At 46.0% G+C, this 27,832-nt stretch overlaps 1 protein-coding gene across 2 annotated transcripts; it reads right to left on the reverse strand.

Moving 5' to 3' along the window:
• Nucleotides 1–335: 335 nt before the first annotated feature.
• Nucleotides 336–19,094, reverse strand: EMP1 (epithelial membrane protein 1). 2 transcript variants are annotated; one of them, XM_017649628.3, is made up of 5 exons: nucleotides 18,921–19,094; nucleotides 5,519–5,630; nucleotides 3,485–3,581; nucleotides 3,230–3,370; nucleotides 336–2,600 (listed from the first exon to the last, which is right to left on the reverse strand). In XM_017649628.3, the coding sequence occupies exons 2-5, from the start codon at nucleotides 5,594–5,596 to the stop codon at nucleotides 2,434–2,436; spliced, it is 483 nt and encodes a 160-aa protein (XP_017505117.1). In that variant the 5' UTR covers nucleotides 5,597–5,630; nucleotides 18,921–19,094; the 3' UTR covers nucleotides 336–2,433. The 2 variants fall into 2 exon arrangements, with proteins under 2 accessions (XP_017505117.1, XP_073079783.1); XM_073223682.1 differs by lacking the exon at nucleotides 18,921–19,094 and adding an exon at nucleotides 6,617–6,636.
• Between the last annotated feature and the right edge of the window lie 8,738 nt (nucleotides 19,095–27,832).

Genomic DNA, 27,832 nt, shown 5'->3' on the forward strand with positions numbered 1-27,832 from the left:
AGTAACTCTGTGTCATCTTACTACACTGATGGACAGTGACTGTAATGGGGCATGTGGGGGGGACTCGATAATATGGGTGAATGTAGTAACTACAATGCTGCTCATGTGAAATCTTCATAAGATTGTACATCAATGAAACCTTAAAAAAAAAAACTATGTCTAATGACATTCATTTGTCTGAAAGAGTTATTGTAGAAATGCCTAATATATTGCCAGAAAGTGGCTCAACATTTTAAATAAATGCCAAGTTGCCCAAATCACACTGACTGACCACTCAGTCAGGAATAAATGTCACCATTTATCCATATTCTCCTAAGAAGAAAACATTCACACAGTGACAGGCATCAGAATCTGTTTTTATATCCCTAGAGTTATAAACATTTGTATCAAAATATTTACAATTATAGTATATGAAATACCAAACTATTAAAGAAGGAGCCAAATACAGTACGAGGACAACCCACCAAGGTAATGCAAGTTACACGGGACAAAAATGTCACAGAAACAAAGTCAGAGGCAAGGGAATACATGGTTCACTCAGTCATAGTTTGACTTTTCAACATAATGCGACTATGGCTTTTGGAGATATATCTGATATGTAAGTATGCTTCTGCATAAGACAGCCTTCTATACATGTGATGATTATATCATAATTAAAAAGTTCATCATCCCACAGTTTCCGCTTGCCATCTCTCTACCCCCAGCCCAGCTAATTTGGTGGCCCACCCTCAACATTCCCTTAACCAGAATGAACACAGAGAAATATACTTAGTAATAGTCCTTTTACATAAATACCAACAATCGTGGCCTAACAACTCCCCAAAAAAGGAAAAGTATCTAAGAAATGGGATGAGGAGGGAACAGGGAGAAGGAAGTAGGCAAGATGTCTCAGATGCTCTCTGGGGTAGATCTTCTTCTCGGGGAGATAAAGGAAATGTTTTCCCAAAACAACCTCTTTAGACAGAATCTGAGATGCCTTAAAATAGCTGCTCCAGGCCAAAGCAATGCCTGCTTAAGCAGGCATAACATACTACTGCTTAGTCCTACATAGAAATGCTCCCGGGGCAACAGTCAGCTCACTTGCCGTCTGATTGGGTACTACAAGAGTTTTTTGCTTTTTTCTTTCCTTAAAGAAAATGCCTGCCCATCACCTATATTTTTACTTATCTCATGGGAATTTTCTTACTTTCCTGGGAGTATAGGCACTCTGTTCTTACTATGATTGAAATCTAGTATTTGTAATACTTTGCTATTATGTAGCACCTTTCCCCAAGGATCTGTTGTGTGGTTTTGGTTTGTGTGTGATTAAATAAGTTTCCAGAATCACCTTGCCTTGCCAGTGAGCAGGATAGGCAGGGCCTCTGAAAGGGGGCCATGGCAGCCAGTGTCAAAGCTAGAACGACCACCAGGCCTTGGGGCCTTGATCTCCCATGTGGATAATTAGAAAAAACTTCCTCAAAGTTTGTGATTTAGAAGGTGAGTAACAGGTTATGTTACAAGGAGCCATATCCGTCTCTCTCCTGTTTTATACTTGAGAGACATTGCATGGGGAGGGGATCCTAAAAACACAACCCTAATACAGCACTGTTAGAAGGCTGCCCTGTGATACCATAATCGGTGTGGCGCTTTCACCACTGAATTGGTAGTTAGCGGCTCTACGGAAGCTCCAGGAGAGCCGCCTTGGCTTTAAGCGGGGGGCCTAGCGCCCTCCATGGCAGGAGGGCTCCATGAAAGGCAGCTGTGTGAGGTCTACTGGGGCGTCTGACCATCTCCCAGGCCTCCCACTGTGAAAAGCTCCCTTTCTTGGTTTAGTTGACCCACCAAGCTGGCCTTATATCTCTTCCTCCCATTTTGTCACGAATACCACTGAATTCCACAGAGCTAAATATCTGTTCTAAAGACGGATAATGGTTCTCTGGCCAAAGTCCTCCTGTGGGCCCTTCAGGCTGGAATGTGATGTTTTGCTTTGGGTCAGAAGGGCGGGATGGCTCCCAGGCTTACATATCCAGCATGAAAACAGTATCCGCTCTTGCTGGAACTTGTACCACTGTTTCCACTTGGTGCAGGAGGTCTGGGGACTGCGGTGCAAGACCCAGAAGTCACCCTCAGAGGCGGAGCCAGCGGCGAGGCAGCGGATGGAGCCCCAGGCAGTGTGTGTAACTGAGAACAGCTGGGAGGCCACGTCTGATGGCTGGAGAGACGCTCTCTGGCCCGCAGTAAGGGAGCATCAGGTGCGAGCCAACTGTGGCCTCCCAGGGACACGGGCTGGACAGCACAAGACTTCCTCAGTCAAAGTTTAGGTTCCAGCCTCCCCCACCCTCACGTCCCCCACCCCCCATCTTGGTTTTTCCTGTACAGAAACATCTGCTTCCCTCCCAGATTCAAGGGCGTCCTCCTCCCCACCCCACCCCAGACCCCATAATCTGCTCAGCCTTATTTCTTCCTCAGCACCAGGTAGAGAACACCAATGATCAAGCTAAAGCAGAAGCAGATCCAGGTCAGGATGAAGCAGTAGCCGTGGTGGCTCTTCAGGTAATGCGTTGCCCTGCCGTCCGCGTAGTGGTGAGTATAGATGGACACCCCAACCAGAATGCACAGCCCTGCAAGGGACAGACAGGGTCAGCACTTTTTTTAAACATAAGACCAAGAAAAAGAACATATAATTTTGCAAAGACCCAATGGGAAAATGAAACCCAGCTCTTTGACCCCAAAGAGTGGTTCTGCTGATCTGTCCTGAGCCAAACTCGATGGTTATGCGGATAGACTAGGGGCCTGGGCTCTCACATCTGCACTGGTTTGCGTGGCTACAAATGTGAAGTAAAACACAGAACCTCATGCCCACCACCCAGCTTACTGTCTGGACCCCAGCATCCACAGGCAGGCTGCCTAGGGATACAAAAGAACACAGCTTCCACCCAGCTGTGTGTATTTGGGAAGAAAGACATACGGACACTGGCAACAGTGACACACACCATGGCAGCAGGTTCATCTTTCCAAGGACTCCCACCTTCCTGCCCTCTCCATGCATCTAGGTTACACATGCTACTGGTACTGTGCCTCAGCAATGACACGGATGAGAGCACTGCATCCAAGCAGCTATCAGGAGTCCTCAGAAAGAGACCAAATAACAAGGGGAGAGAACTGCCCAAGGTGTCCATCTGCTCAGGTGGCCAGGGCACCTGGGGCAGATCCACATGCGAGCCTCCCTCTGCAGACCCAGGATACTCACAGCACACCAGCATGGTGGCCCCCGAGAGAAAGAAGCGGTTTCCTTTCTCCATGGTGAAGAGCTGGAACACGAAGACCACGAGGGAGATGACGGAGAAGATGATGGACAGGATCATGAAGGCCTGCACTGCCTTGAGGGCATCTGCACACAGAGGGGGAAGGGAGCAAGGGCATTAGGCTACCCAGTCCCCGGCAGGCACTACACTTCCCCGATCGCACAGCTCGGCAGCGCTGAGCGCCATGTCTTTCTCTTTACCTTCACCACCATACGAAAGGCCGTCCTCACAGCTGCCACTGGTACAGTTTTTCCAAAGACCTACGGAGGCTTGTCCAAAATCCGAAACCACCCAAACCTGAAGCCAAAGGAAATAAGAACTTGTTTAAAAACTGACCCTCTGCTTTAAAAGAAAACACATCAGCTTGTGTCAGGACCAGATCTCGAGCAAGACCCCATAGTTAGCCATAAATATGGCTAAGCATTGCGTCCCTTGGTGGAAATGAGGTCTGATTAAAACTGAAGTCACAAAGGTCCCCAGAACAAAGAGAAGATTGCATGACCAAGAAGAAAAAGTCACATAGCTTCTCTGGGCTTCAAATTCTTTTTCACTTAAAACAAAAACAAAAACATGGATTGCATCAAGCTAGTACTCTAAGATGTATTTTATTGCATGTGCCTCAATATAAAATTTTTTTAATTAAAAATAAATGTTTTTAATGAAAGTAATTCCACCATAGTGGTTTAAAATTCCAAGGTTATAAGAAACGGAAACTGTGGTGGAGGAAATTGTTTTTATGTATGCACAGTTCATACACTCTATCCAGACTGTTTCATGTAGGGGCCTGGCTAAGAAGAAAAAAATGCTCAACTGGAGACATCTAAAAAAAATGTAAAGACAGCTAAGAAAATAGTAATGAATCTAGGTGGTCAATAAACCACTTTCATCTAAACAGAAGGATCAAACTTTAATTCTCACAAGAGAAGTCATTTCCTAATAAAATAGTATAGCTGAAAGTACAAGTGTGACCAAAATACATTCCCTGAGGCTCACCACAGTGCCAGCACCCCTTCCTACCTGGCCCAAGAACAACAGTTATCTTTCTGGAATGGAAAACAAATGCCCTGTCCACACAGAGCACCTGTTAAAATGTGCATTCCTGGAAAACAGGGCCAATGGCATGCAGTTGCCTACCCTTGATTCAATAAACTACTATGTCCCAAGTCCTGTATTAGGGGCTTATAAATTCAGATATTTAGCACTTTCACACCTTTTAATACGGTGTGAAGTTGTTTATCAGACTTGTTATCCTTTAGAGACTCAGGGGCTGGCGCACAGAATGGCTAAATTATTGTCTGGAGGAGCCCGCATGGGTGAGGATTCTGTCTTATCACAGTTACATTTGAATTAGCCTTGCTTATAATCATACCCACCAATGTTAGCAAAACTCTTCTCACAGAACTTTAAAACCCATTTCGCCTTTAATTCTAACAGAGACCTAGACAGATTCTGGACCCATTGTTTGCCTGTCTAGTAACTGGCAGCCTTGGTTTTTGCGTACAAGGAGCCCTCTTGTTTTTTCTGAGAAAAGCACAATAAAAGCAAATTTGATGCTTTAAAACTACCACCAGAGGTCAGAGTTGCCCAAGGTTCAAAGAGAAAAAGGCTATGACTGCCTCCGTTAACAGTTGTATGGTTTTCGTTCGAATGAGTTAATTCATTGGAACCAAGTTAATCTTGCAAAATTCCACTTTAATTTGCTACTCTCTGCTCAGAATTTAAATTTGTCTGGCTCCCAAAAACTTCTCATCTCACGCCCATCTATCCTTCTGATCAAGGTTCCCAGAGAAGGAGTTCAGCTCCTGCCACATGGGTATCCTCAATATTCCCTACACAAAGCCTGTCCCTCCCACCTGGGTGCCTTGGCTGCCACGCGGGCCTGGAATGCCTGCCCATGATCCTTCCCCCATTCATCTTTTGCCAAGAGAAACCCCACCCATCTACTCGTCTCCCAAGCCCCACCTCTGCCAAGAAGACTTCTGGGAGACTGAAGGGGCCTCATTGTGTTCTCCAGCCTCTAGATGCCTACAGCCCTGGCTGAGTCACTCATGTAGACACTGGCCTTTATCCTGCTGTTATTTAATTGTCTGAGTGTGAGTGTGTGTTTACTTTTTTCCACAACTAAGCCATAAATTCACAAAGGGCCGGGATTGTGACTTAAACTTCTTTTGTAGCACTTTATGTAAATATTCAATAGCTTTGGGTGAATGAATAAACAAAAGAACATTACTCACATTGGCAATGGTGGAAACAAATAACATAATTACGGTGGCGATGTGGACCACAAAGATACCCGCCAGTAATACCAACATCTTGGCTTTTTGATGACTCAAGAGGAAGAGGGTTCTAGAAAGGGAGACAAAAAGGGGAAGGAAAAGGTTACTATCAGATCTGATGAGACAATTCGGCTTCCCAGGTGTGGACTATCTGCTAAAATCGAGGAGTTTCCATAAAAACCATCACAATTTCAACACAAATTCCTGCAAACATCTTGTGAACTTAGCTCCCTCAGTGCCTATTTGTCTATTTACATGCATATACCTAAATATAAACTTAATTCTGCTTCTCAGGTATTTATATACTTATCTCTCTAATACAGCCTGTTTCAAAAAAAGAACATGTTATAATTGTTTTATTAAGGTTTTTTTTGTGCTTTAGGAGCCAATAGTAAGACTTTGATTTTTAAAAGGTCTTTTCACAGCTGTAGTTTCCAATTCTCTGTCCAACAGTGTCATATAAATTTCCCTTTTCCAGTAGGGAAGTATCTGTGCCTCTATCAAACTGTTCACCCAGCAGTTTTAATAGAAGTGGATGCCTAGCAGCTATGACTCAATGCCCCTAGACTGAATAGGCTACTAATTTGATCCCAGGTCAGATATAAAATGTGAGAGCCACAACTTCTATTCTTATAATGCTGTTTAGTATTCAATAATTATAACAACCTAATTACAGTTTAATGTTCTGATCACCGACTGACTATTTCAGATTTGTGTCACTGCACCTGAGCCTTTGGACTGTGTATGCCTCCTGGCAGAAACTCTGTTATTGGTCTGAGAATAGTGTTATAGTTACTATGACTCAATATGACAGTTCTGGGGGCTTCAGAAGTATGCAGTTTGAGATACCACCAAATGTGCCTTCTACTTGTACATGACATTTACACAAATTCGAGTCCTTCAGGACTTGATACAGAAGACAGGCAAATGCATACAGTGGGAGGATGGGGAACTAATAGGTGATTAAACAAAAGCTTTCAGCCATGATATCAGCAGAGTAGGAGGGAGCCCACTGACCATAAAACCTAGAAAATGAAGGGAGTGTGAAGCACATACTTGGGGGAGGTTATTCTGATTCATGTCAGCTGCAGGAGTGTTTCATCACGGCCAGGGTCGTTATGGCACTGTGCAGGCTCACAGGGACTTCAAAAGGAAAGAGCTGGAGGTTATGCACACCAGAGTGGATGTGGGGATGTCCCCAACTACGGAGGATATGGCTGCACACATCCTGCAATTGCATCATGTCTCTCTCTCACGCCACCTAATTTAATTGAAGCTTTGAGTGCACCATCGCTTTCCTACCACACCAGGTAGTTCTGGAGAGCACTAATATTATCATTTCAACACTTCGGCTGCCTTTTATCTCCTCTCTCTTCCCTCACCAGGAACTCAAAATCTAGGCAGATCTAATGTCCATTAGAGGACCTTCCCCTTTACGGGCCAGGAGTAAGAGACAAACACTGGCTTCCACTGTCCACCCTGACCCACTCCAAAAACCCAGCCATCCTTCCTAATCTAACTGCTTCCCTCCAACCCAGGCTGTTTTGTAGGAATCTGTCCAATTTAACTGTGGGTGACAAAAACAATGGAGATTACCCTGCTGCCCCGGGGGAAAGCACAGAGCTTTCATGCCTGCTATTAATAATCTCCCCACACATTCAAAGTCATTTTTTGCTTTTCTCAGGTTCTTGCACACCTCCACAATTTTCTGCTTGTCTTGAATGCACAATGAAAGAGGTTTGTGAATTAGACAGAGGTTGAGTTAGAATCCTATGAAGTTACTTGACCTTTCGGTCTGTTTCCTCCTATATAAAGTAGGAGTTGCAATGCATATTCTCAGGGAAAATATGAGGGCTAAATTGGGTCATATGTGTAAGGCTCCTAGCACAGTGCCTGGCACAAGGCAGACACTAATGGGGCTACTTCAGCTGTAGTTGTTGGTATTACTATTAGTATTATAGGAAACTGAATAGCTGTTGACAACATAACCCGGTGGTCACCAGGCCGTGCCATGCTAAGCACAAGTGTCTGCCATCTAGTTCACCAGGCAGAGGGTGTAAAATCATTCTGGGTCTCTTAGAAATTGTCATGATGCCTAATCCTTGCCCCTTGAGCATGGAGACCACTAAGAACTCTCAGGAATGAGCAGAGGAAAGCTCACTCAGCTTGGCCCTATCCTGACCATTCAATGGACACCCCGAAATTTCACACCCTCACTGGATTCTGATCTTCCTCTCATGGGGAAAGGAATAGAAGCCTGCAGGGAACTACAAATATGACGGAACAGGTCTAATATTTAATCCTCCTTGGCCTCTATAAATGACTTTTTTTATTCCTTTTGCTTCTAATTCACAAACATGCTCCTCCCAATAGTGGGGAGTGGCTGAGAGTACCAAGGACAGAAGGTAATACTCCAAGTGAGGCCTCTTACATGAGGTGGAGAAAAGCTTTGTGAGTTCCTCCCGGACATGCTGTGGGGCATTCAGCAGCCTTTCTGATCTCTGGTTACTACGTAACCCTCCAAAATCCAGCCTGACGCCTTTTGCCCCTGCTTTGCTCACACCCTCTGCACTGTGATGATGAGCATGATTACATTTGCAAATACCCACACATACCTCCAGCTCGGCCCCTGCGCTGCACCCAGGGCACAGGAGTTCCTGGCCTTGGGATCTCATTTCTGATCTAAACAGCAGCCCGTCCTGATCTTATTTCCCTGCCTGGTGCGGTCAGGAGGAGTTGGGGGGCAGGGAGGTGGCTGGGGCAGATCAAGCAAAGAAGTGCCCCTCTGTCACCCTAGATTTCTCTGACCATGCCATATCTACTCACCAAGGAAGGGAGCAGAATGCCTTGGATTAGCAAGGAGTCTTAATGTACAGAACATACAGTTCTCTCCACTTTTGGCTGCTGTGTCTGGCCAGAAGAAGGGGCTGGTTACTGGAGTTATCACATTATTCGTGTAACTTCTCCATGTTTCCACTGCCCCAGGTTTGCCGGGTTTTATTAGTATCACCCATTGTCAGCTGAGAGGGGCTTCCATTGGTTTCAGCAGGCCCTCCAAAACACATTTGGAGACAGAATGAGCTATTTTCTTAAATTTCTGGCCTGGATCACCCCTAATGACCCATATCCCTATACTAGAGACCGCCCAGAAGAGAAATCCTCAGCCTGGGAGGCGGGTGGAGGACAGCTCTTTCTCTGTTTATGGACAACCAGGACTGGTACCTAGCAGGAGGACATCTGGGGATCGATTGAACGGCAGAATAAAATGGGTATAAGTAACGGATGATCCCACATTCTTGAGATTTCTGCCACCCACCCATTACTTGCCAGGAAACTTATGGGGACACTCACTCCCTGCCTGGGTGTGTATCTCACTTCACACAAAAGCACTGAAAAGAGCCCATTTCTGGACAACTGTATCTTTGGAAGTACTGGCTGCTCCCACTTCCTCGCTTGGCAGCCTGTTTCACTAGAACAGCAACTGACTTCTCCCTCATACCTCCCAAAATGCTAGGGCTGCATGGCGCTCTCCAGGGGAAAAGAGTACCCCTACTTGGAGCTGAGCAGCTCAAACTAGGAAGCACAGGACAGCAGCACTGCTGTCCCAAGTCCGTGGGCACAACGCCTGCTTCTCACAGAGCATCTGCTGCCCTGGGTTGTCCCAAGTTTGTCAGTTGATGTTGGGGGTTCCCATGACACTATTTGTGGTGCTTAGACACAGAGACCCAGGCCAGCAGAGCTAGTTGAGTTACAGAGCCCTTAAAGGGCAGGGCATCACTGACTGTTCTACGGGGTGCCAGGAATACATTTCTCCACCCCCCACTGTAAGCAGAGTAAGGTTCCCCCTTTGCCCTCACCTACCCACCATGCCTGGGATAGGGGGGTCAGGGCTCCATGGGGCCGGGTGGGGAGCTGAGAAAAGTGCAGGAAGCATAGATGTTGACTATAGAGAAGCACCTGTTAACGGAAGTGAAGGTCAGGGGATTAGCAGCACATTTAAGTTTTCTGTTATCCTTTTCTGTTCTTCTTTCTGCCTAACACCTCCATCTCATTCCTGACCACACTTCTCCTTTACTTTTCATACTGCCCAGACCACATTAGAGTGAGATGCAGTTTCTTTATGCTCCTGTCCCTGACCCAACGTCTCACAACCACTGACCATTCTAGATACGGATTAAGTTCTTGGCCGATAGAAAATACATTAGTCAGTGGAAATGCCTCTGAGAATGACCGTTTCTAGTGACTGGGGGGTGTAAATGACTGACTAATGTGGGAAAGGGGGAATGGAGGGTGGTAACTCTCTAGTTGTCTCCATCCACTGAAATCTTTATTGGTCTCTTGCCTCCTTTTATCCCCGCCCCCTAGCCAAAGAAATCAAAGGAGCATAGCCCTGAGATGCCTTTGCATGGCCTCTTTGACCTTGTTCAGGTTGCCTAGCACTTCTAGGGTGGTCGGAAGGTGGGAAATTAATCAGGCCCCTGGGGACACCTTCCCTTTTCTAACAGGTAACTAACACTGCAGAGCCTTTGAGAAGAGTTAACTTCCAAAGGCACAGAAGGCAAGTTTAGATGTTGGGAAGTGGGCTCCACTATTGCTGAGCTAGGGGTCAGATCACCTCTGTCTGTCTGTTTGGTGTTTGTTAAACTGCCACCGAAGTCTGAGGGGTGCAGCTCCCTAATGGGGGGCCTGAGGCAGACTCTTCGGGAACAGCATAAAAGAAGAAAGCAACCAAAACCTACTTCTCCAGCAAAGGAAGTGGTGGGAACCCTGGGCTTGAATTACTGAACAAGCCTGAGCATGAGGGTAAAACATGATCAGAAAAGGGGTCAGGCTGTGTGAGCAGTGGGGGAGTCCCACAGAGCTGCAGTATCCATGGTTCTCCTGAGAGAGGGTAGGATCCTCCCAGACACAGGCACCCTCTACCAGATGGCGCAAGAGCGCTCTCTGAGAAGTGTTTCTGGCTGACTGGCTCGGAGACAGTTGAGTCATTTTCCTGACAGCTAAGACAGCCCAAGCTCTTCTGGGGATCGGGGCAAAATGGGGCCAGCTGGCAAATTCCCTCTCTCTCCTTCTTCTCATCCCAGTTTCATTGTCCAAAGCATCACAGTCCAGTCACGAGTTCTTCTTCCATTCTTTCTCTCTCATCTACTCCTTACCTCCCACTCGTAGTGTCATCATCCCCTGTGGGTCCTAGCCAGCACCTAGGCATCAGCATCTCTCATGATCTGCTTTCTGAACCCCTCCCCTCTAAATATCCTCCATGCCACTGGGCCACTGGGACATCAGACCATCTCACTCTTCCGCTCAAAACCTTCCAGATACCCCCCACCTCCACTCCAGTCACCAGGAAGCGGGCTCCAAACAGCTCAAGCTGGCCCTGGGATTCAGTTAAAAAAAAATAGCCCTACTTTTGTGTCTTTCCTCAAGTAACTACCTGTCAAATTCTTTTCAACGAAGCTCAGATCTTGCCTCCTCCAAGAAGCCTTCCCAGACACATAGGTCAGAAGTAGTCATTTTTCCCCATTATGCTGTAGTCCTTGTATAGCCTTTATTACAACCATGAATGGCAGCCTGCCTGGTAACTGTTATTTGTGGAAATGTTTGGCTCCCCACCCCTAAGATTCGAAGTTCCTGAAAGGACAGTATTGTCTATGACAGGTACCAAATAAATATCTGTTCAGCAAACAAATAAATGGATTAATATTTTATTCTTGGTGGAAAAATAACCAATGTCAAAGTGACTGAAGGCTTCATAACAAACAGGACTGCAGAGAGAAAATGTTTCCCTTTTTTTTTTTGCATACATGAACTTTAGGCTTTTATTATTTTAGAAATTAAATATTAATATATGTATTGAGCATCTCATATGCAAATTTTGTGTTATATATTATATAAATACCTAAGTAACCATGTGAATATTTCCTGAGCACCTTTGACATTTGAATATACAAGGGTATATATGAGTTTGTTGCCTTTTACTCAAGACGAAATAAGTGAATACAAAAAAATACCTTAAATTTCTAAACACTTATTTGTCCACATATTCAACTTTTCTATCTATCTCTTTAAGTTATGGGATCTTCTGGGCTGACAGGGAGCTTTAAAATTTCTCCCCAATACATGAAACTCACCTACAAATCTACACCAAGGAACTATCTAAATCATGCTTAAACTCCTCTAGTCACTGGGGGCTCCTTACCTACAAAGACCCTCCCATCAGAAAGGGCCTCCTAACAATACATCACAGTCTGTTCTTGGCAGCTACTACCCCTGCACCTAGCTCTGCCGTGAGTCTAAAGCTCCCCTTTCAGACCTTTCCTAGAATGATGACCTTTCAGTGGAACTTCCAGGTGATCAGAGCATCGGCCAGAGGACATCACCTTAGATACCAAATTCTCAATCAAGTCACAACACCATCTTGATTTTACTCAACTGCTAGATACTATTCTGGCTTTTCACTGATGGATGTTCTTCTGAGAATGAAATCCTCATCTTTTGCTGGATAAGTACCAACTTCGAGGAAAGCTTTCTCGCACCATCTAACCAAAGACACAGCGCTCCCTCCGAGACACGAAACTTTTCTCCCCTCTACTGTGGGATCACTTTCCTTTTGTTGGTTTGTTTTGCTGCATTTGTTTCCCACTGAGGGCTGGCAAAGTGGATATCCACTGAACACAACAGCAAAAAGGAAATACTCTCTTTTGGGAGCAACCACAGAGGATGTATTTGAAGGGGGAAAGGCTGGAAGATTAAAGGCAGGCTGAGGGATGAGACCTTGGATGAGTTTTCTGGCCACTGTTACTGTTGTTTTATGTGAAGTGTACTTTTCCATTCTAAATATTGTTTTTACGTCGGGGTGAGAGAGGGGGACGTTAATTTCTCCATGGGAAACATGCAGATAAAGGATCCAGAAGGGCCATTTCCTCCTGCCTCCAGATCTGATGTTTGGTGGGGAAGGAAAGAATTTCAGGCCGTACCTAGGACCTGATGTTTCCAAGTGCAGGTCAGTTTTCATGACCAGGAGAAACATCAGCCACCAAACAGCAAAAGTAATTGTGTGCTCCAGGGAGAGCAACTATTTTTCATGGTCCTGGGGGAAAGGGGGACTGCACCTCCCAAATGTGAGGGATATTACAGGAAGAGCAGTGTTTATCTGGTGCTGGTATAGACAAGCATAGACTCTCACATAATTAGGCATGTGGAGCCAGAGGGTAACAGTGGGGGGACAAGCACGTTATTTTTAAAAAATTAAAAAGTAAAACTGCCTCTGACTAACTGACAGAGTCATAACTTTCAGAAATCCACATAACCTCTCTTTTCAGGGGTTTCTAGAGAGACAGAGTACCTAGGGGCAGAGCACATGGGTTCCCAGTTCAAATCCTGGCTCAATTAATTTTCTTTTTTAATTTTAGTTTTATTGAGGTATAATTGACATATAGAACTGTAAGATATTTAAAATATACATTGTGGTGATGCATTAACTCTGCTACTTCTCAACTGTGACATGCGGGCCTCAGAGGCTCAAGAGGAGACTGAAGGGCTTGTGCCTGACACAGAGCAAAGGCTACATGGCTAGTGGTTATTCCTTTTGTTTCCTCTATGTCAAATGACTTGTCCTTCAAGCTCCTCTGGCAGCATCTGATGGCCAAACAACTACGCTCAAGGAAAACAAGCAGCAGGAATCTTGTTTTTGCAAGTGTTCCCTAGGAGGATAATCTGTCTCTCTCGTTTCCCCTTGTCTTCCTTCATGTCCGGGGAGGGCTTGGAACTGAACAACATCTGCAAAGGGTCGGGCTCCAAAGCCAGGGCCCAGCCCACGCTCCCAACCACAGCTGGGCAGGCCACTGGGCGATGTCCCCTGGGCGACGACGGAAGCTTCAGCTGTCTTCTGCTTTTGACAAAAGAGGAGTGTTCTGGCCGCCAGGATGTCTTCAAAGGAGAGGTTGCCAAGATAATAACTAGGGTTTGGGAAGAAAATCAAGGTGTGGCAGGGCCCCAGCGGCACTTGGGTGGGTCTGACAGTAGATGGCGGCAACATGCTTCAACCAGCCGAGCTGCAGGCTTCCCAGGGGCTGGGGTGCTGGGTGCGCTGTGGGCTTTGTTCTCTTGTGCAGGGCAAATGGTTATTTAGAGGTTTCCAGGCATTGACATTATTTAGTCCAGTCTCTCCACAAAGGAGGAAATGCACATCCCCAGAGCAGAAGCAGAATCAGGACTCAAGCCCACCATTTCATTTCCCAGGCCAGACCTCTTGCAGCCTGGCAAGAACTTCTGTCCCCTATATTGGTCTTAGGTTTGGCAGACATTCTAGGACTTCTACCAGAGCCACCTCCCAGTTAATCAGGGGGGCGGCACAGCCCCTCAACACAGTGCCATTGGCATGAACAAAGGTCTTTGGAGGGTTTCTGCTTCCTCCCGACCTACTGCTGAGAAGGCCCACCAGCAAAGCCAGTCCTGCCTGGCCACCAAAGGCCCAAACCGGGTACCCACACTGCAAGCCAAAGTAGAGCATCAAACATTCCATCCCGGCCCTCGCCCACAGCACAGAGTCCCCTCCCCACCAAAGCAAGTCCAGCAAACTGAAGCGGGAGGTCTCAGCTCAGAACCCTTTTCCTAAACACACTGGTTTGCCCAGCTCACTGTTTCAGGATAACAAGCCTCTCCCTCCTTCCCCTCCTTCAGCTCCCTAGGGAGAGGTCTTCAATCATTTGCAAGAAGTCGAAGTATCAAGGCCCTCCTCATTTTGCTCCCAGCCCTGATCTGATTCTTCTGCAAAGAGGAGACATGTCAGGGGAGATCACCGCCCTGTTGGCACAAATATTCTATGCAAAATCAAACGACACCAAGGATGCACTGACTGGTATTTGTTGCCTGAGCAACAAAAGATTCTTCACGGGGTTTGACAAAGAATAGAGTATTTGACCCTAAGGACTGTATGGAAACATTGAGGGTGGGTGGTCCCCAACCCCGAGGGGAGGAGTTAGGAGCAGAATCCTCTGCACACCTCTCCCTGTCTTTCTCTTTCTACTTCGCTCCTTCCCCTCTCTATGCCTTTCCATTTGCCCCCACCCCGACCCCAACAAAACCCAAGCCTCAGGAAACACAGGCTTGCTCCTCCTCCCTCCTCTCCTCCCTGCCTTCCCTTTCCTGCTTTCCTGTGTTCCTCATTCAGGCTCATCCATACCTTCATAGCCACACTCTCACGCTGCAGGGCCCCCCTCCTTGAGAAGAGGGTGGAGCTGCTTTCCCAGGACCAGCTCTTTGGTTACTGGAGGATCCCTGTCCCTTGTCAGTGTCTGCACAGGCTTGGATAGCTGGCCCCTCCTCGTCGCTGCTGACATCCTTTACGGTCAATTGATCAAGTCTCGTCCTTTCCTTCCAAGAGCTGGGTGAATGCACACTGCTCTCTGATGAGGGGACCTGTGAACACCACCGCCTAAGGAATCGCTGAGTGGGCGAAGCAGAGGCTGCCTGGGCTTCAGTCCTTTGTAAATGCCCATTCCAGTGCGACATGTTGCCTTGCTTCACTTTTCTACCAATTTCTATGGATTAAACTAGGTGTCAGCATGCACCAAGGGATTTCTCAAAAACAGAAGAGTAGGATCTTAGAACAACAGAATTTCAGAGCCACAAGGGGCTTGGAGACCACCTAGTTCAACTCCCTCCATCAGGAAAACAAGTGACTTGCCCATGGTCCCGTGGCAGAGCTCGGACAAAACCATAGCCCCACAGTCTTCCTATTCAGCCATCCTGCATCTACTCCAAGATTCTTGCCACCAGTTTCAACCTATGCCTAAAAGGTTCTCCATTTTAACTACCCCATTTGAAGAGAGAATTCATGAAACCGGCTCACAACATACAAAAAAAACCTGCCTCATCCATGTAGGGCCAATGGTATGCAAAGCAGAGGAGTCCATTTTAGTTTCAGGGAAATGACATTTCCACAACAGAGAAGGAAAGGTTGACTCAAATACTTGTTAAAAAGGAAGAAAGAGAAACATCAATTCCCACAACGGCTTGTACTTTCATCTTTATGCTTCAATATCAGTGGATCTCCCACTTAAAATGAAAGAAATTATTTCAGTCAGGCCTCTAGGGACTGAGTGGTCTTGAGACATGTGTTTGGGGGTGGGATGTTGGGAATTCAAGTGAACTCCTAACTGGAATCATATTTGGGCTCCCTTGATTGCTAATAGAAATCTGGGGTCCTCTGGGCAGAACTTGGAAAAGTATTGGAAAAAAGTTTATGGTCACAAGATTCCAGTTCTACACTGACTAAGGATTAGGAGCTCTTCCCAGGGGATGGACACCCACATGCCAGCCAGCAATCAGACCAAGGTCACGTTAGATAGGCAGCTTGTTCCCGCCTAGTGACCATGGCAGGTGGTCACAGTGCAAAGGCATGGGCTATGCACCCAGTTAGGGGACGACCCCCAAAGGCCAAGTTGGAAACCTGTTTCTGATGCTGGATTGATTTAACCACGACCTCATGGGAAGCAACCGGGTGTGTCCCTCTGAGTATGTACATCTCAGAACCCCAAAAGTCTCTGAGCTTGTGTGTTAGGCAACCATATATATACATATGGCAAGTTAAAGAAAGAACCATATTCATGTGTTTGGAAAATGAAATACCTCAGAATCACACCATGTGAGTATGGTCGGCTCTGTGCATAGTTTCAAAGCTTCAAAAATGTTTCCTGCTCTAAGGCTTAGGCAATGATAATAATAGCAGCAATAATAATAATACATCTATACATACACATACATCGGTTTTTATCCATTAAATATCAAATAAGGGTTAAGTGTTCAGAGGATGAGGAGCCCTGAGTGCCACAACAACAAAACTGGAATAGATATTTTCAGGGTCACTTCAGAACTAAGAACTGGGTTGCTACAGGATTGCAGAACTGGGAACAAAGTACAGAAGTTATAGAGAAGCCAGTTTTGCTAGCTTGAATAATTAGAGCTGTCCAGCAAAGGGGGGTGGGCATGGAGGTACGCACTGAGTCACTGAGCACCCCCTCTCTGGAAATTTTAAGGAAATGAAAAAATGGTCATCTGTCCAAAGTGGTGTGAAAGTAGGGTGTAAGCCTTCTGGTCTCTGACTGCTCTGTCTCCATTGATCCCAGTGGGGCTGGCACGAACCCAAATCCCCAAAGCCACCTAGACCAAGCCAAGAGGGTCTGCATCCCCAGGGGGGTCTCTATGGAGCCCATTTGCTAGGTCCCCCACAGTCTGGACGTCCCCCTCAGAACTGAATGGGCCTAAGCTGGCTCCAGACGGAAGCAGGAGGGCTTGAGAAAGCCACAGTAAGTCTCTGCAGCAGGCTGTGGAAACGATGTCTTTCCTTCCTCAGAGATCTGCCCTGGGAGGCGGCCAGCATCTGTTCTGGGATGTGATCTGCTCTGGGCTGGTCCTTGATGGCCCTCTTCCAACTCTCAGGACAGTTTAGTACCCTCAAACAATGTAAAATCTGGGGGGTCCTCTGACCAGGACGCCAGACCGGATGTCCTGCAGCCCTGCAGCCGGCACTCTGCCCCCACCCCATTCTTCAGAGTCTGGGGTGGAATTTGATCTGTCTCTGAGGACTGGAGACAGTAGGAAGAAAAAAATAACCCTCACATTGCAGTACTGTCAAAGACTTAGAGCTGAAATCCAGAAAAACCCCCACAGCCAAGGAACTCTCCACTACTTTTTGGAGGCAAAGGGCAAAGCAGGAATCAAAACAGCATTTTTCTAAATTACCCTCAAACTCCAGGAAATAACATGCAGCATGTTTTCTTACTTGTAAAACTATAGGGTAATGTGAAATGCTGCACAAATAATATAATTCATAATGGCTTATGCCCCCAGAATTGTCAGTATTTTCTATTGGCTGACTGATTAAGTATTGCTTATTAGTGTTAACCTGCACAGAACTTAAGGAAGATGTGTGCTAGCTTCATAGAATATCATTACTATCAGCTTAATAAATGGCTTCCCTAATCCGCATCCACACAATCTGGAAATAATACACATTTTAAGCAAACGTGGGAGTTCCCTGCGTCTGGAAAATTTGCCTTTGCACTTACTTAATCATCCCCTCAAGGGCAGTTTTACGAGGAGCCTTGCCTGTACAATGTACACATGCTGATTACATTTAAATCTGCTCTTCCAACGTGCTACATTTCTAAAGGAAAAGCCTAATTTCGTCAGACAAGCTGAATCCTGTCATTTTCCTCGTCCTGTTTATGTGCGGGAAAAATCCACTAGTATCTATGTTGAAATGGGCCACACCTCAACCAAAAAATGCTCACATTAAAAAAAGAAAATGTAAAAGCAAACGGAAATCACCCTTCTTCTTTTCTCCAGATTCCCTTCATGATTAGCACAAGTATTTACATTTGCACAACCATGTTTTGGAAAAGAGTGAGAAGATAAATGTTCCAAAACAATCACTACCTTTCCATGTGGAAAATGTCCACATCCACCCTAAGAAATTCTTTTCACTTAGCGCTACAATTCCGCTATTTCTGGGACGGAAGCACAAAGCCATTCAACATTTTTTTTTATACAGGGACTAAGAAGTTCTCCTGTTCCCCCACCCCCTCCCCGGACACCCCGCTTCCCTCCTGCCTCTCCCCGTGCTCCACATCTGGCCAAGGAGAGCAGCTGCTCTGGAATCCACATCAGGCGCCTGGTTCCAGCCGATGAACCCTCCCCCATTTCATGTGAAACACCGTCTGGTTCTCTCCCTCCCTCTCTCTCTCTCTCTCTCTGTCAGTTTTCTTTAAACAAACCAACCCCCCTTCTCCCATCCTGTGGGGAGAAATACACTTAAATTTAAACAGAAGTGGATGGACATGTGAAAGGGCAGAAGCAAAAATAAATCGAAAGGCAGATACCCATCCACTGTCCCCCACAAAGGCCCCTCAAACCACCAACAAGCAGAGGAACAAGTCAAGTCTTGAAGCAATTTGAATCCAATCAGAGGAATGGAAAACATCTGGCAGTGCGTGTGTCATTTCACAGGCACGGAGTATTTCCTCCATAAAGAATATCCTATCCCCAGCGTGTTCCAAAGTCCCCGCTCCCCTCACAGCTTCAAAGCAAGAGCCCAGTTACTGCAACACAGAACTACAGCCCAGTCCTGCCAAGCCTCCTCCAGGCCCCCTCAAAATAAACTTTGCTGAGCTGTATGGAATAAGTTGTCTCAGGATCTACTCTTAGCCAAAAGTTCCAAGGATTCAGTTCAAAGCATCACAGAAAAAATAGCGAAGGGAAAAAAGAAAAAGTAAAGCTTCATTGAGGTCAGAAGGAGAGCTGCGGGAAAGGGAGAGAAAGTTTGCTGAGCTCCGGGCAGCGTCGGGAGCTGTCCTACCTGAGGGTCCCAGCAACTCCGGGGCTCCGAGTGGCGAGTGGCACGAGTGGCGAGTGGCAGGAGCTGGCGGCTGCGTCCGCTGCTCTGGAGGTATGTGACCACAGTGAGGGGAGGGCCCTGCCTCCCGAGGTTATAAGTTTCCTGCGCTGCTGTGCTGGGTGTGTGATGGGCGGTTTCTTTTCACTGTGTTTTAAAGGAGTTTCTATGAATCAGTCTGGCTTTAAAAAAAAATAAAATGATCTGTTGGTAAGCTACGCCCTGCTGTTGGCAGTGGGTCAAGGGAGGCTGGGAGTGAACCATCAATTCAGAGCAGCCTGTTGAGGTTCTGACTCAGACACACAGACCACAGTGGAAAAAGGAGTGACATTGCTTCAAGTGAGTAATAGGAGGCACACAAACAGATCTGTTTACCGAAGCCCATTCCTCCTCACCAAAGAGGAAACTTGGTTACCATAAACATAAGGCAAAACACAAGTTATCTGTCATCTGTGAAGGGACAGGGAAAGGGCCAGTGTCCTGCCTGTTGAAATCCAAGCTAATCAACAAATGAGATCCCGTTTTTCGTCTCCCACCAAACGCATCAGCAGCTTCTCACTGTCAGGGTGACCAGATTTCTCTCTCACTTCCTCCCCTGCCGGACCCTGGTGCTCTGTCCGGTAGGTGGCTGGAAGATGCCCCAAAGCAGAAGGCCAAGAGTGCTCATAATCCTGCCTCTGAACAACGGAGCACTGGTTGGACAGCAGACCTGCCTTTAATTACGCTCCGTGAATGTCCATATGCACTCCTCGTACTCGGGAGGAGTCCTCTAGCAGAAAAACTTTGCTCTCTGATCTCCAGGTAATAATCATCTGGACCTTGCCCTCAGTTGAGCTTCCTAAGCTCGGGCACGATCATGACACATTCCCAGCACTTGGAGCCAAGAGGGGCCCTGGAAGTCACACAACCCCACAGCAAGGCACCACGCCGGAGACCAAGCCCAGATGCGGGAGTTCAAGTCCAGCTCTCTGCTTATTAGCTGTCTGGTGGTGTGGCCCCAGGCTCTGGTTTCCTGGCACACAAAATGGGGGTTGGAGGTACCTATCTCATGGTGTTATGCTGAGAAATACATGTAAAGAGCTTATAACAATGCTTGGCACATAATAGCACTCAGCAAATGTTAACTAGAATGATTGTTTTCCTGAAGAAGAAACTCAGGCCCAGGGAGGTGAAGTGACTGACCCAAGGAGACACAGGAAATTAGCAGCGGTAGCTTGGGTCCAAGTGGGCCGCATCCAAGCAATTCTGTTTCTGTTGTTCTCTGCTACGTCATGACAACCAATTTCAATTCAAATTATCCTCATGTAGTTATGTATTTACTCATTCAACCAATGGGTCTGCACATCACTTCGCACGAGGCACCAGGTCACAGATGTCAGCAGGACCCCTGTCCCCCTGGAACTCACACACCATGAAGGAAAGAGGCAGACCTGGCCACTCACTGAAATGTTGATGAATCAGCTGATCAAATTAGAGATGAATTTTAGTGTCTTCTGGGTCACATGTCTACTTTTCCAATCTTCTGCCATGAACCTACATACTTTGGATGGGAGGAAAAAAAATATTTTTAAATGGAAAGGAGAGAATATTTTCCAAAGTAGATGATGTAGATGATGGGGAAACCACACACACACACACACACACACAGATTTGATGCTGCATCTTTCCACATCTCTGCAAATGGAATTCCATCCCTGAAAGGATGAAATGGTGTAGATTTTTCATTAAGCCCTGATGATGTGACCATATCTTTGCAAGAGTTTCTCGTATCTTTCCTCACTCCGCCTCCCCCGGAGCTCCCTGATGGTAAGAATGCCTGTTTGAGAGGAGCCACACCCAGCTGAGTCCCAGGGATCTGGGAGAAGGGGAGGTGGGATGGTGGGGCCCCGGAACCCCCTGGGCTGTAAGGGCGGGAAGCCCTGCACATTCTCTCCCAGGTACCACCTGCCACTCTCCCAGGGCTCCTTCCCTTCTACCTCCAAGGCCCTGGCCAGTAAACTCTTTCTTCCCCCAGCTGCATGCAGAGGATGGCTGAGCTCCAGGGCTAGAATGCCAGGATGCTGAGGAGTATGTGGATTCCCATACTGTGTTTGAAACAGGGAGACAGTGATTGGGAGAGGGTTCTGAAAAGAGGAATCAGAAAACAGCGGTTCTAGTTTTCTCCCTCTACCTGGTGGAGGGGTAAGAGAGTGACCTGCCCCCCTGCATTTCAACATAAAAGTGAGTCAATATCATGGCCTTCCAAATGGACCTAATAAATCTCACCTTCTTATGTACTTGTGGATATGTTTAGGGTTTGGAGAGAAAATGTTAAATGCTTTGAGTTCTTACACACATACACACATACACACACACATACACACACAAACAGTGGTATCTTGTGAAGCTAAGTTGTATAAGTATTTTTCAAAGATAAATGCCAATCCAGGATTTCTAAAGGCCCAAAAGTAACCCTTGAAACATCACTAAGCTCATTTAAAAAAAATAAAGGTATCAAATCTGGGAAGGAAATCGGATTTGTTCTGGCTGAAGCTTCAGCCTAATCTGCCTCTGTACGTGATTTAAAAGGTAAGCCTGATTCTTTTCATGGCCGTGAGCTGGACAATTTTAAGACTGTGGATAGTAGAAAGTTTGGAGTCTAACACCAGATGGGCTAGAGATGGCAGTTCCTTCTGGCATTCACACAGTCTTTTCAAATAAGTTGGGGTGACCCATCTTTCTGCTCTGTGCTCCCATTTCCCTAATTTGAAGAGTTAAACACTTTAGTGTTCCACGTGGATAAAGAACTGGGCCACATTTCATTTGACCTCAGTAGAGCCATATATTCTTGAGAAGGAATGTCCCCTCTTGCACAGTGCCACAGTGTTACTCTCAGTCACAAGACTGTTTACCCCCCACCCCACAGCAATAAGAACCAACCTCTGGCATGATGCCTTTTGGGGCAGATTTTCAAGTTTGAACTGGCATAAACACTTGCAATGAATGCATGCATGAATCAAGGGCTTTTAATGATGAGATACAAGGGAAAAATCTCCTAAGGTAGGTCTGGCCCCCTATGGCTCCCAGAAAAGAAAACTAATAATAGCTTAAATTTGGTTTTGCCCAAACTCAGCTAGCCAAAAAGAATCTCAAGCCTTCTCCAAAGCTGTTCTGTGGGCAGGGGACGTCAGTGTTAATACAAGCAAACACTGCTTCAAAGGTAAATAGTTTCTTTAAAAAAAGTTATACAGCAACTTCCAAAGTCAAATAAATATTTGCTCCTTGCCACTCCTATTGGAAATTTGAGAATTTACCAGAGATTTCATATTCCTCCCTTTCTTTTTGAAATGCCCCTGTCTATATTTCACCCTCAGGCTATTTTCTTCCTGCTTTTGTTTACTTTCCCAAATTCCTCCCACTGAGATGTCATTCAAATATAATTTCACAAAATGCAAAGTCTCTAAAATCCTTAGTCTCCCTCCTTCTCCTCTCTTACTGAGTTCGTCCTGAAACTGCTTTTGAAAGATAAAACTGATGAAATGCCAAGAGTGCTCCGAGAACAGGGGCCCTTGGCCAGTTTCTTCCTGCTCATTGAGTGGAAAGTCTCCGAAACGGAGGAACGGCTGTGTTGACAATGACATGTGAATTTGTCAGGGGGAATAAACCAGCTTGGGACAGTTACCAGATTGATACTAACGGCTGTAATTAAGTTTTTAGGGCAGTTGGGATGTGTATGGATGTTCCAAATGGCTGGCAGGCCAGCCCTCCCAGGCTGTGTTCACATGACTACAGCTTCATAGCCAGAAAAGAATAACCAATAAGCAGTCGTGACCAAAATAAAAGCTCAAAGGATTCTGCCTTTCTCTAACCAAAGTCAACCGCAACACTAGGACCTCCTTCACTCTTACTCTCATGTGACTGAATGCACTATTACTACTGCTTAATGGACCATTTCAGGTAAAGAATTGAATATTTATAAGTAATTAAAGAGCAGCAATCCCTCCCTTTGCATACAGTGGGCCTCAGGTCCAGTAGGTAGATGCTGGCTACCTAGCAGGTATTCAACTAAAATCTAGCACACTTAATCAATGAAGTGTCAAACCCACAAATAAAAGAATCTCATGTCCCCCTCCAAGATTCTCCCCTCAAACTCCATGCAGCCCTCTAGCTAAGACCCTGTAACTGTGAGAAAAGCAGTCAGCATGTATCTTAAATTTGCCTGACTGCCAGGGAAGAGGGGCACACAGCTGGAGAGCCCAGCCTAGGAGCCTTAAATGCAGTCCCCACAGGGACTGTGCGGTCAGCAGGGCAGACAACAGAGGACACTCAAGATGTGGTCGCTGGGACCAAGTTAACGCTTTCAGCGACATGAATTATTTCTCAGCAAAAACAAATGAAACTCTGTAGGGGGACTCAGTTAGTCAACCTCACTGGAAAATGGTGCTTTCTCGTTAAATTTTAGGATAACTGGCCAAATTTTTAAAAATGTTACAGGACCAAACAGACCTCTCTCAAATCCCAAAGATACACACACAACGTGGCATTTGCCATCCCAAAACACAGGTCCACCCTTCTTTTTGTGGGTGGCATGTAGGGAGGTGTCTCAGGGCTCTGGAACCTGGCAGAGTCCGTGGCCACAGGATTCACAGACTTTCTTCCCTACCGGGGCGAACACACAAAGCTCCTTTCTCAGACTCTGCTGATTTAGCCCCCTTTTGTGAATGCACTATGCTTTCAGCCATATTTTTCCTATCAACAAGGTGAAGTCAGTATCATCTTTCTAGTTATAATTTCATGGTAGTTACACTTGCCTTTGACTACATCCATGCACCTTAATTAGAGTTGGGGGTCTCTAAGTCTCTGCCATCTATTTGATGGCTGGGAGCACATCCACAGAGACTCAACCCACCACTCTGTTCTTCTGAATTTTTACTCTAAAAAGGAGACTTTCTCTTGACACTTTGGGGACAACCTAATCTACGCCTTGTGCCAACGACTTCCATTTGAAGATGTAAGGCATCATGCCCTTCCTGCTGGGCAGCCCTTGCCTATTATGGAGGGGAAAGCAGCTATAAACCAATGGGATGTGGGGAAATTCATTCCCACCAGTCTGCAAACCTCTGAAACCACACGTAGGGATCCATGACAAAAAGGAGGATGTCATTTTACAATTTGACTTTACACTATAAAAAATGATACATGATCTTCAAATCATCCAAAAATTCCAACAGTGCGTGGAAATGTAAATAAGAAAGTTAAAATTATCCAGAACTCCAAAACCTCACCTCTGAGTTAATTATTATAAATATACTTTCATATATATGTACACAAACACATATACAAAATTTTACCCAAGATGGCACACATGCTGACATCTATTATTATCACACAACAGAAGGTCACAAGTGTCCCTCTAGCTAAGCCCCACAGCTTCCCATGTCAATAATGTAGACCTGCCTCATTATTTGTAATGTCTACAAAGTATTCCATTATGTGCATCTACTATAAAGTACTTCTTAAATTCTTTATTAATGGTATATTTATATTGCCTTGACTTCTTGTCACCATAAACAATACTGTGCTGAAATTCCTTGTGCATAACATATCTATACATGCAATGACATATTTGCCATCTTATTAAATACTCTATCCCCCATTCATTGGACTGGCATATGGTATTGGTTTCAAGACTCAATTACTTGCAATCTTAGAAAACTTATTTAGGCATTCTGGACCTGTTCCTCATTATCTTGAGGGTCCCTTAGTGTCAACATTTTTGGGTCACTTTCCCAATTACAAAAATTCATGTGAAAAATGAAACATGTTTAAATGGATGCCATCCAGCTCTCTCTGGCCTCTTCCTTCTCTTTTGATCTCATGAACAATGATACTTCATATTCTGACTATCAGATCCTTCATCTGAGAACATGGAGCCAAATGGGACTGCCCAACCCTAAAGATACAGGACTGGGTGGTTGCCAGGTATTTGACATTTAAAAGTCTTGAGTTCTGACTAAATTTCCATGGGCTGTTCCATTAGCTTTCTCAGCTTGAGCACAGCCATTTCCCAAAATTCCAGGCTTATAGCATCATTTCACCCTCATTTTATGCCTTAATCCTATGGCTCAGGATGTGACCCTAGTCAGTTCCATGGACTGGAGTCACATACAGGGGTAGCAAGAAGTATGCCAGTGATCTGTCCCTAAGGAGCTTATAGGTCCTTGTCTCCTGGTCCGATGGGGTGCCCTCAGCAAACTGGGAGCCGTGAAACAGACCTAAGTCTGTGGTTGTAGAATCCTTGCCCAAGAATTTCCAGCCTTAGCTCAGAAGCAATCAAACGCAAGTTCCATGCTAGCCGTGGAAAGTGACAGCTGTACAGATTCCTTAGACCAGCGCTCGCTGGCTGACTGATGGGTGGGGCAGGTGGTGGCTCCTTGGACACACTGCCTGTTGGAATGTCCTCTGGCTGCTGAGGGAGAGCCCTTGGTGCAACTCTGAGGATTCAGGTCCATAATACTGTGGACTTGAGGAGGGAGGCCTGAGAAAAATAGAAACAATCTTAGATTTGCATAGCACTTTATGGACATATATTCCTTGTATTTTAACCTCTTTTTTTCCTTTATTTATTTTTTTTGCATTACTGGAAAGGTAAAGTTGAAGTTCAAAGAGACCTAATTGCTTGACCAAGGCCACAGAACTATTAAGGGATAGCATGTTGGTGTCTTAGGTTCTTAACAATTCTTTGCTGAAGGTTTTCTCCTCCCCCTACATTGCTTACCTTTGTGACTCATGGAAGCTATAAAGGGTCTGCTGACGATTCAGGATGATACAAAAAGGTGAAAGAATTCCAGATGCGTGAAGTGGTTTTGAACTACTCCACTTGGCTGCTATCCACATCAGAGCTTCCACAGAGGACCTTACAATTCCACAAGATCATGCATCCACATTCTCTGAGGGAGGGACTCATTGAGCCCTAAGCATCCCTGCAATGGCCTCTAGGTCCCCACTCCAGGTTTATCTGGTATGCACAGCAATTGGGGGAGATCCAGTCTCCCTCGGGAAGTTTGCTTCTGTGTCCTGCTCTACCAAGTCCCATCAGTGACCCATCTCGAGCTTGGATTCCAGGCACCCTGTGGACACATCTGGAGGCCTTCCCCAGAAAGGACTCTTGGTTGAGGACAAGTAATTAAAGATTAAAGGGCTTTATGACAGAAGGTGTACATCTGATGAATAGGTCAATGGGATGACTTATGGACACAGTTAAATTATCTTCTCAAAGGAAAGCATTCATTGTTTGCAGAGGAGTGGCATCTGTGGGATTTAAAAAGAAGTGACGGTCAGGGAAAAAGCACTCAGGTTCTATCTGGGACCCTGGAGCTCCGATTGCCAGGACAAGGAGGTGCCACGCTACAGACACCCACACTGGGGATGGAGTAGTGCAGTGGCAAGAGCGCAGCCCCACCTGAGAGAGGGATGGGGGGGGACATTCTTCCAGCTGGGAGGGGGCCACCTATCTGTGCACATCCCCAGAAAGCAACCCCGAAATCAGTAAGAGCTTCAGGAAATCATTTAGGCTGCAGGAAAGTGAGGCTGCATAAGGGGACGAGTCTTTCTTTATTAACAATGCATCTCAAGCAACTAGAACAGTTCCTGGCATGTGGTCGAACCCCAATAATAATCTGTTGAATGAATAAAGCAGAACCTTGTCTGGACTTGGAAAAAGAACACAGGATACTCCCAGAAGGAGGTAGAGCGGTCAGGAGCACATGGTGCTTCTCCCCTAATTAATGCACCATGGAATGATAATAATATTACCTGAGGAAAGCAGATCATTCACCACAACAGCCACAAGTAAACTAACAAAACAAATCTGGTTTCATTTTACAAATATTGCAACACCAAAGATGAACAGCTAGTAGGAAGGACCTGGGGACGATGGAGGCAATGCCAGCACCTGCCACACCCCCAACCATGTAGTAACTCGTGCTGGGCACTTCACTAGAGGACAAAGGGAAAACATGGCTGCAAGAGAGGAGGTGTCATGTGAATGAGCAAGCTGTCTGGACTTTGATCTGTCACAAAATAAAAAGCATCACAGAGGCTATCAGGCCACAGAAGTAACTGGGTTGAAGATAAGGCTCAGGTCCGCAAATCCAACATCAGATGTGTGATCTTCTCTCCCACATGTGCAATTGTCCCTATCAGCACTCCTTATCAGCAGAGGCTTCCTTGACACCCCACTTCCGAAGCCTGGGCGCAGTGCTCCTCTGTGCCCATCTCCAACAGACCTCCTCAATAGATTGTGAGTTCCTTCACGGTGGGCACTGTGTCGTATTCCTGGCTGTATCAGCTCCTCACACAGTATCTTGCATATGGTAGGTAATAAATAACTGTCCAAGAATGAACTGAACTAAAGGCTCCACCATCTACCCAGTCCACCTACACTCCTCTCCCTGACACTCCATGTCTAAGTCACCAGGTCCTATTTAGTCCATTTAAAATGTATTTCAGGCCTGAGCCCTCTTCATGCCCGCTGCCATGGCCACTACCCAGCTCTTCTTCTGTCTGCTCCTCCAGGGGCCTCCAGTGGTCTCCCTGCCTCTGAGCACTCTCTATTTCAACCATCCTCCATATCAGAGGAGGCAAACAAGCTTGTTTAGCTCTGAAAATGTTCTGCAAGAATCTGAACTAGTTTCTGGTATTTTAAAATCAAGTTGCTATACTGTTGCTTCTGTGTCCTGCCCTTCTGTCCCTGAAAACATGTTGTCCAACCTGCACAGCCAATTCAAACGTTGCCTTCTCCATGAAGCCTTCCCTCATCCCTCCACCCTGTCCTAAGCAGAAGGAGCAATCAATACCTGAGCCAGAGGGCTCTGCACAGACCTCTGGGATGACAC

This window comes from Manis javanica, chromosome 15 (genome assembly GCF_040802235.1).
Source record: "Manis javanica isolate MJ-LG chromosome 15, MJ_LKY, whole genome shotgun sequence".
In the NCBI taxonomy this organism is placed as follows: domain Eukaryota; kingdom Metazoa; phylum Chordata; class Mammalia; order Pholidota; family Manidae; genus Manis; species Manis javanica.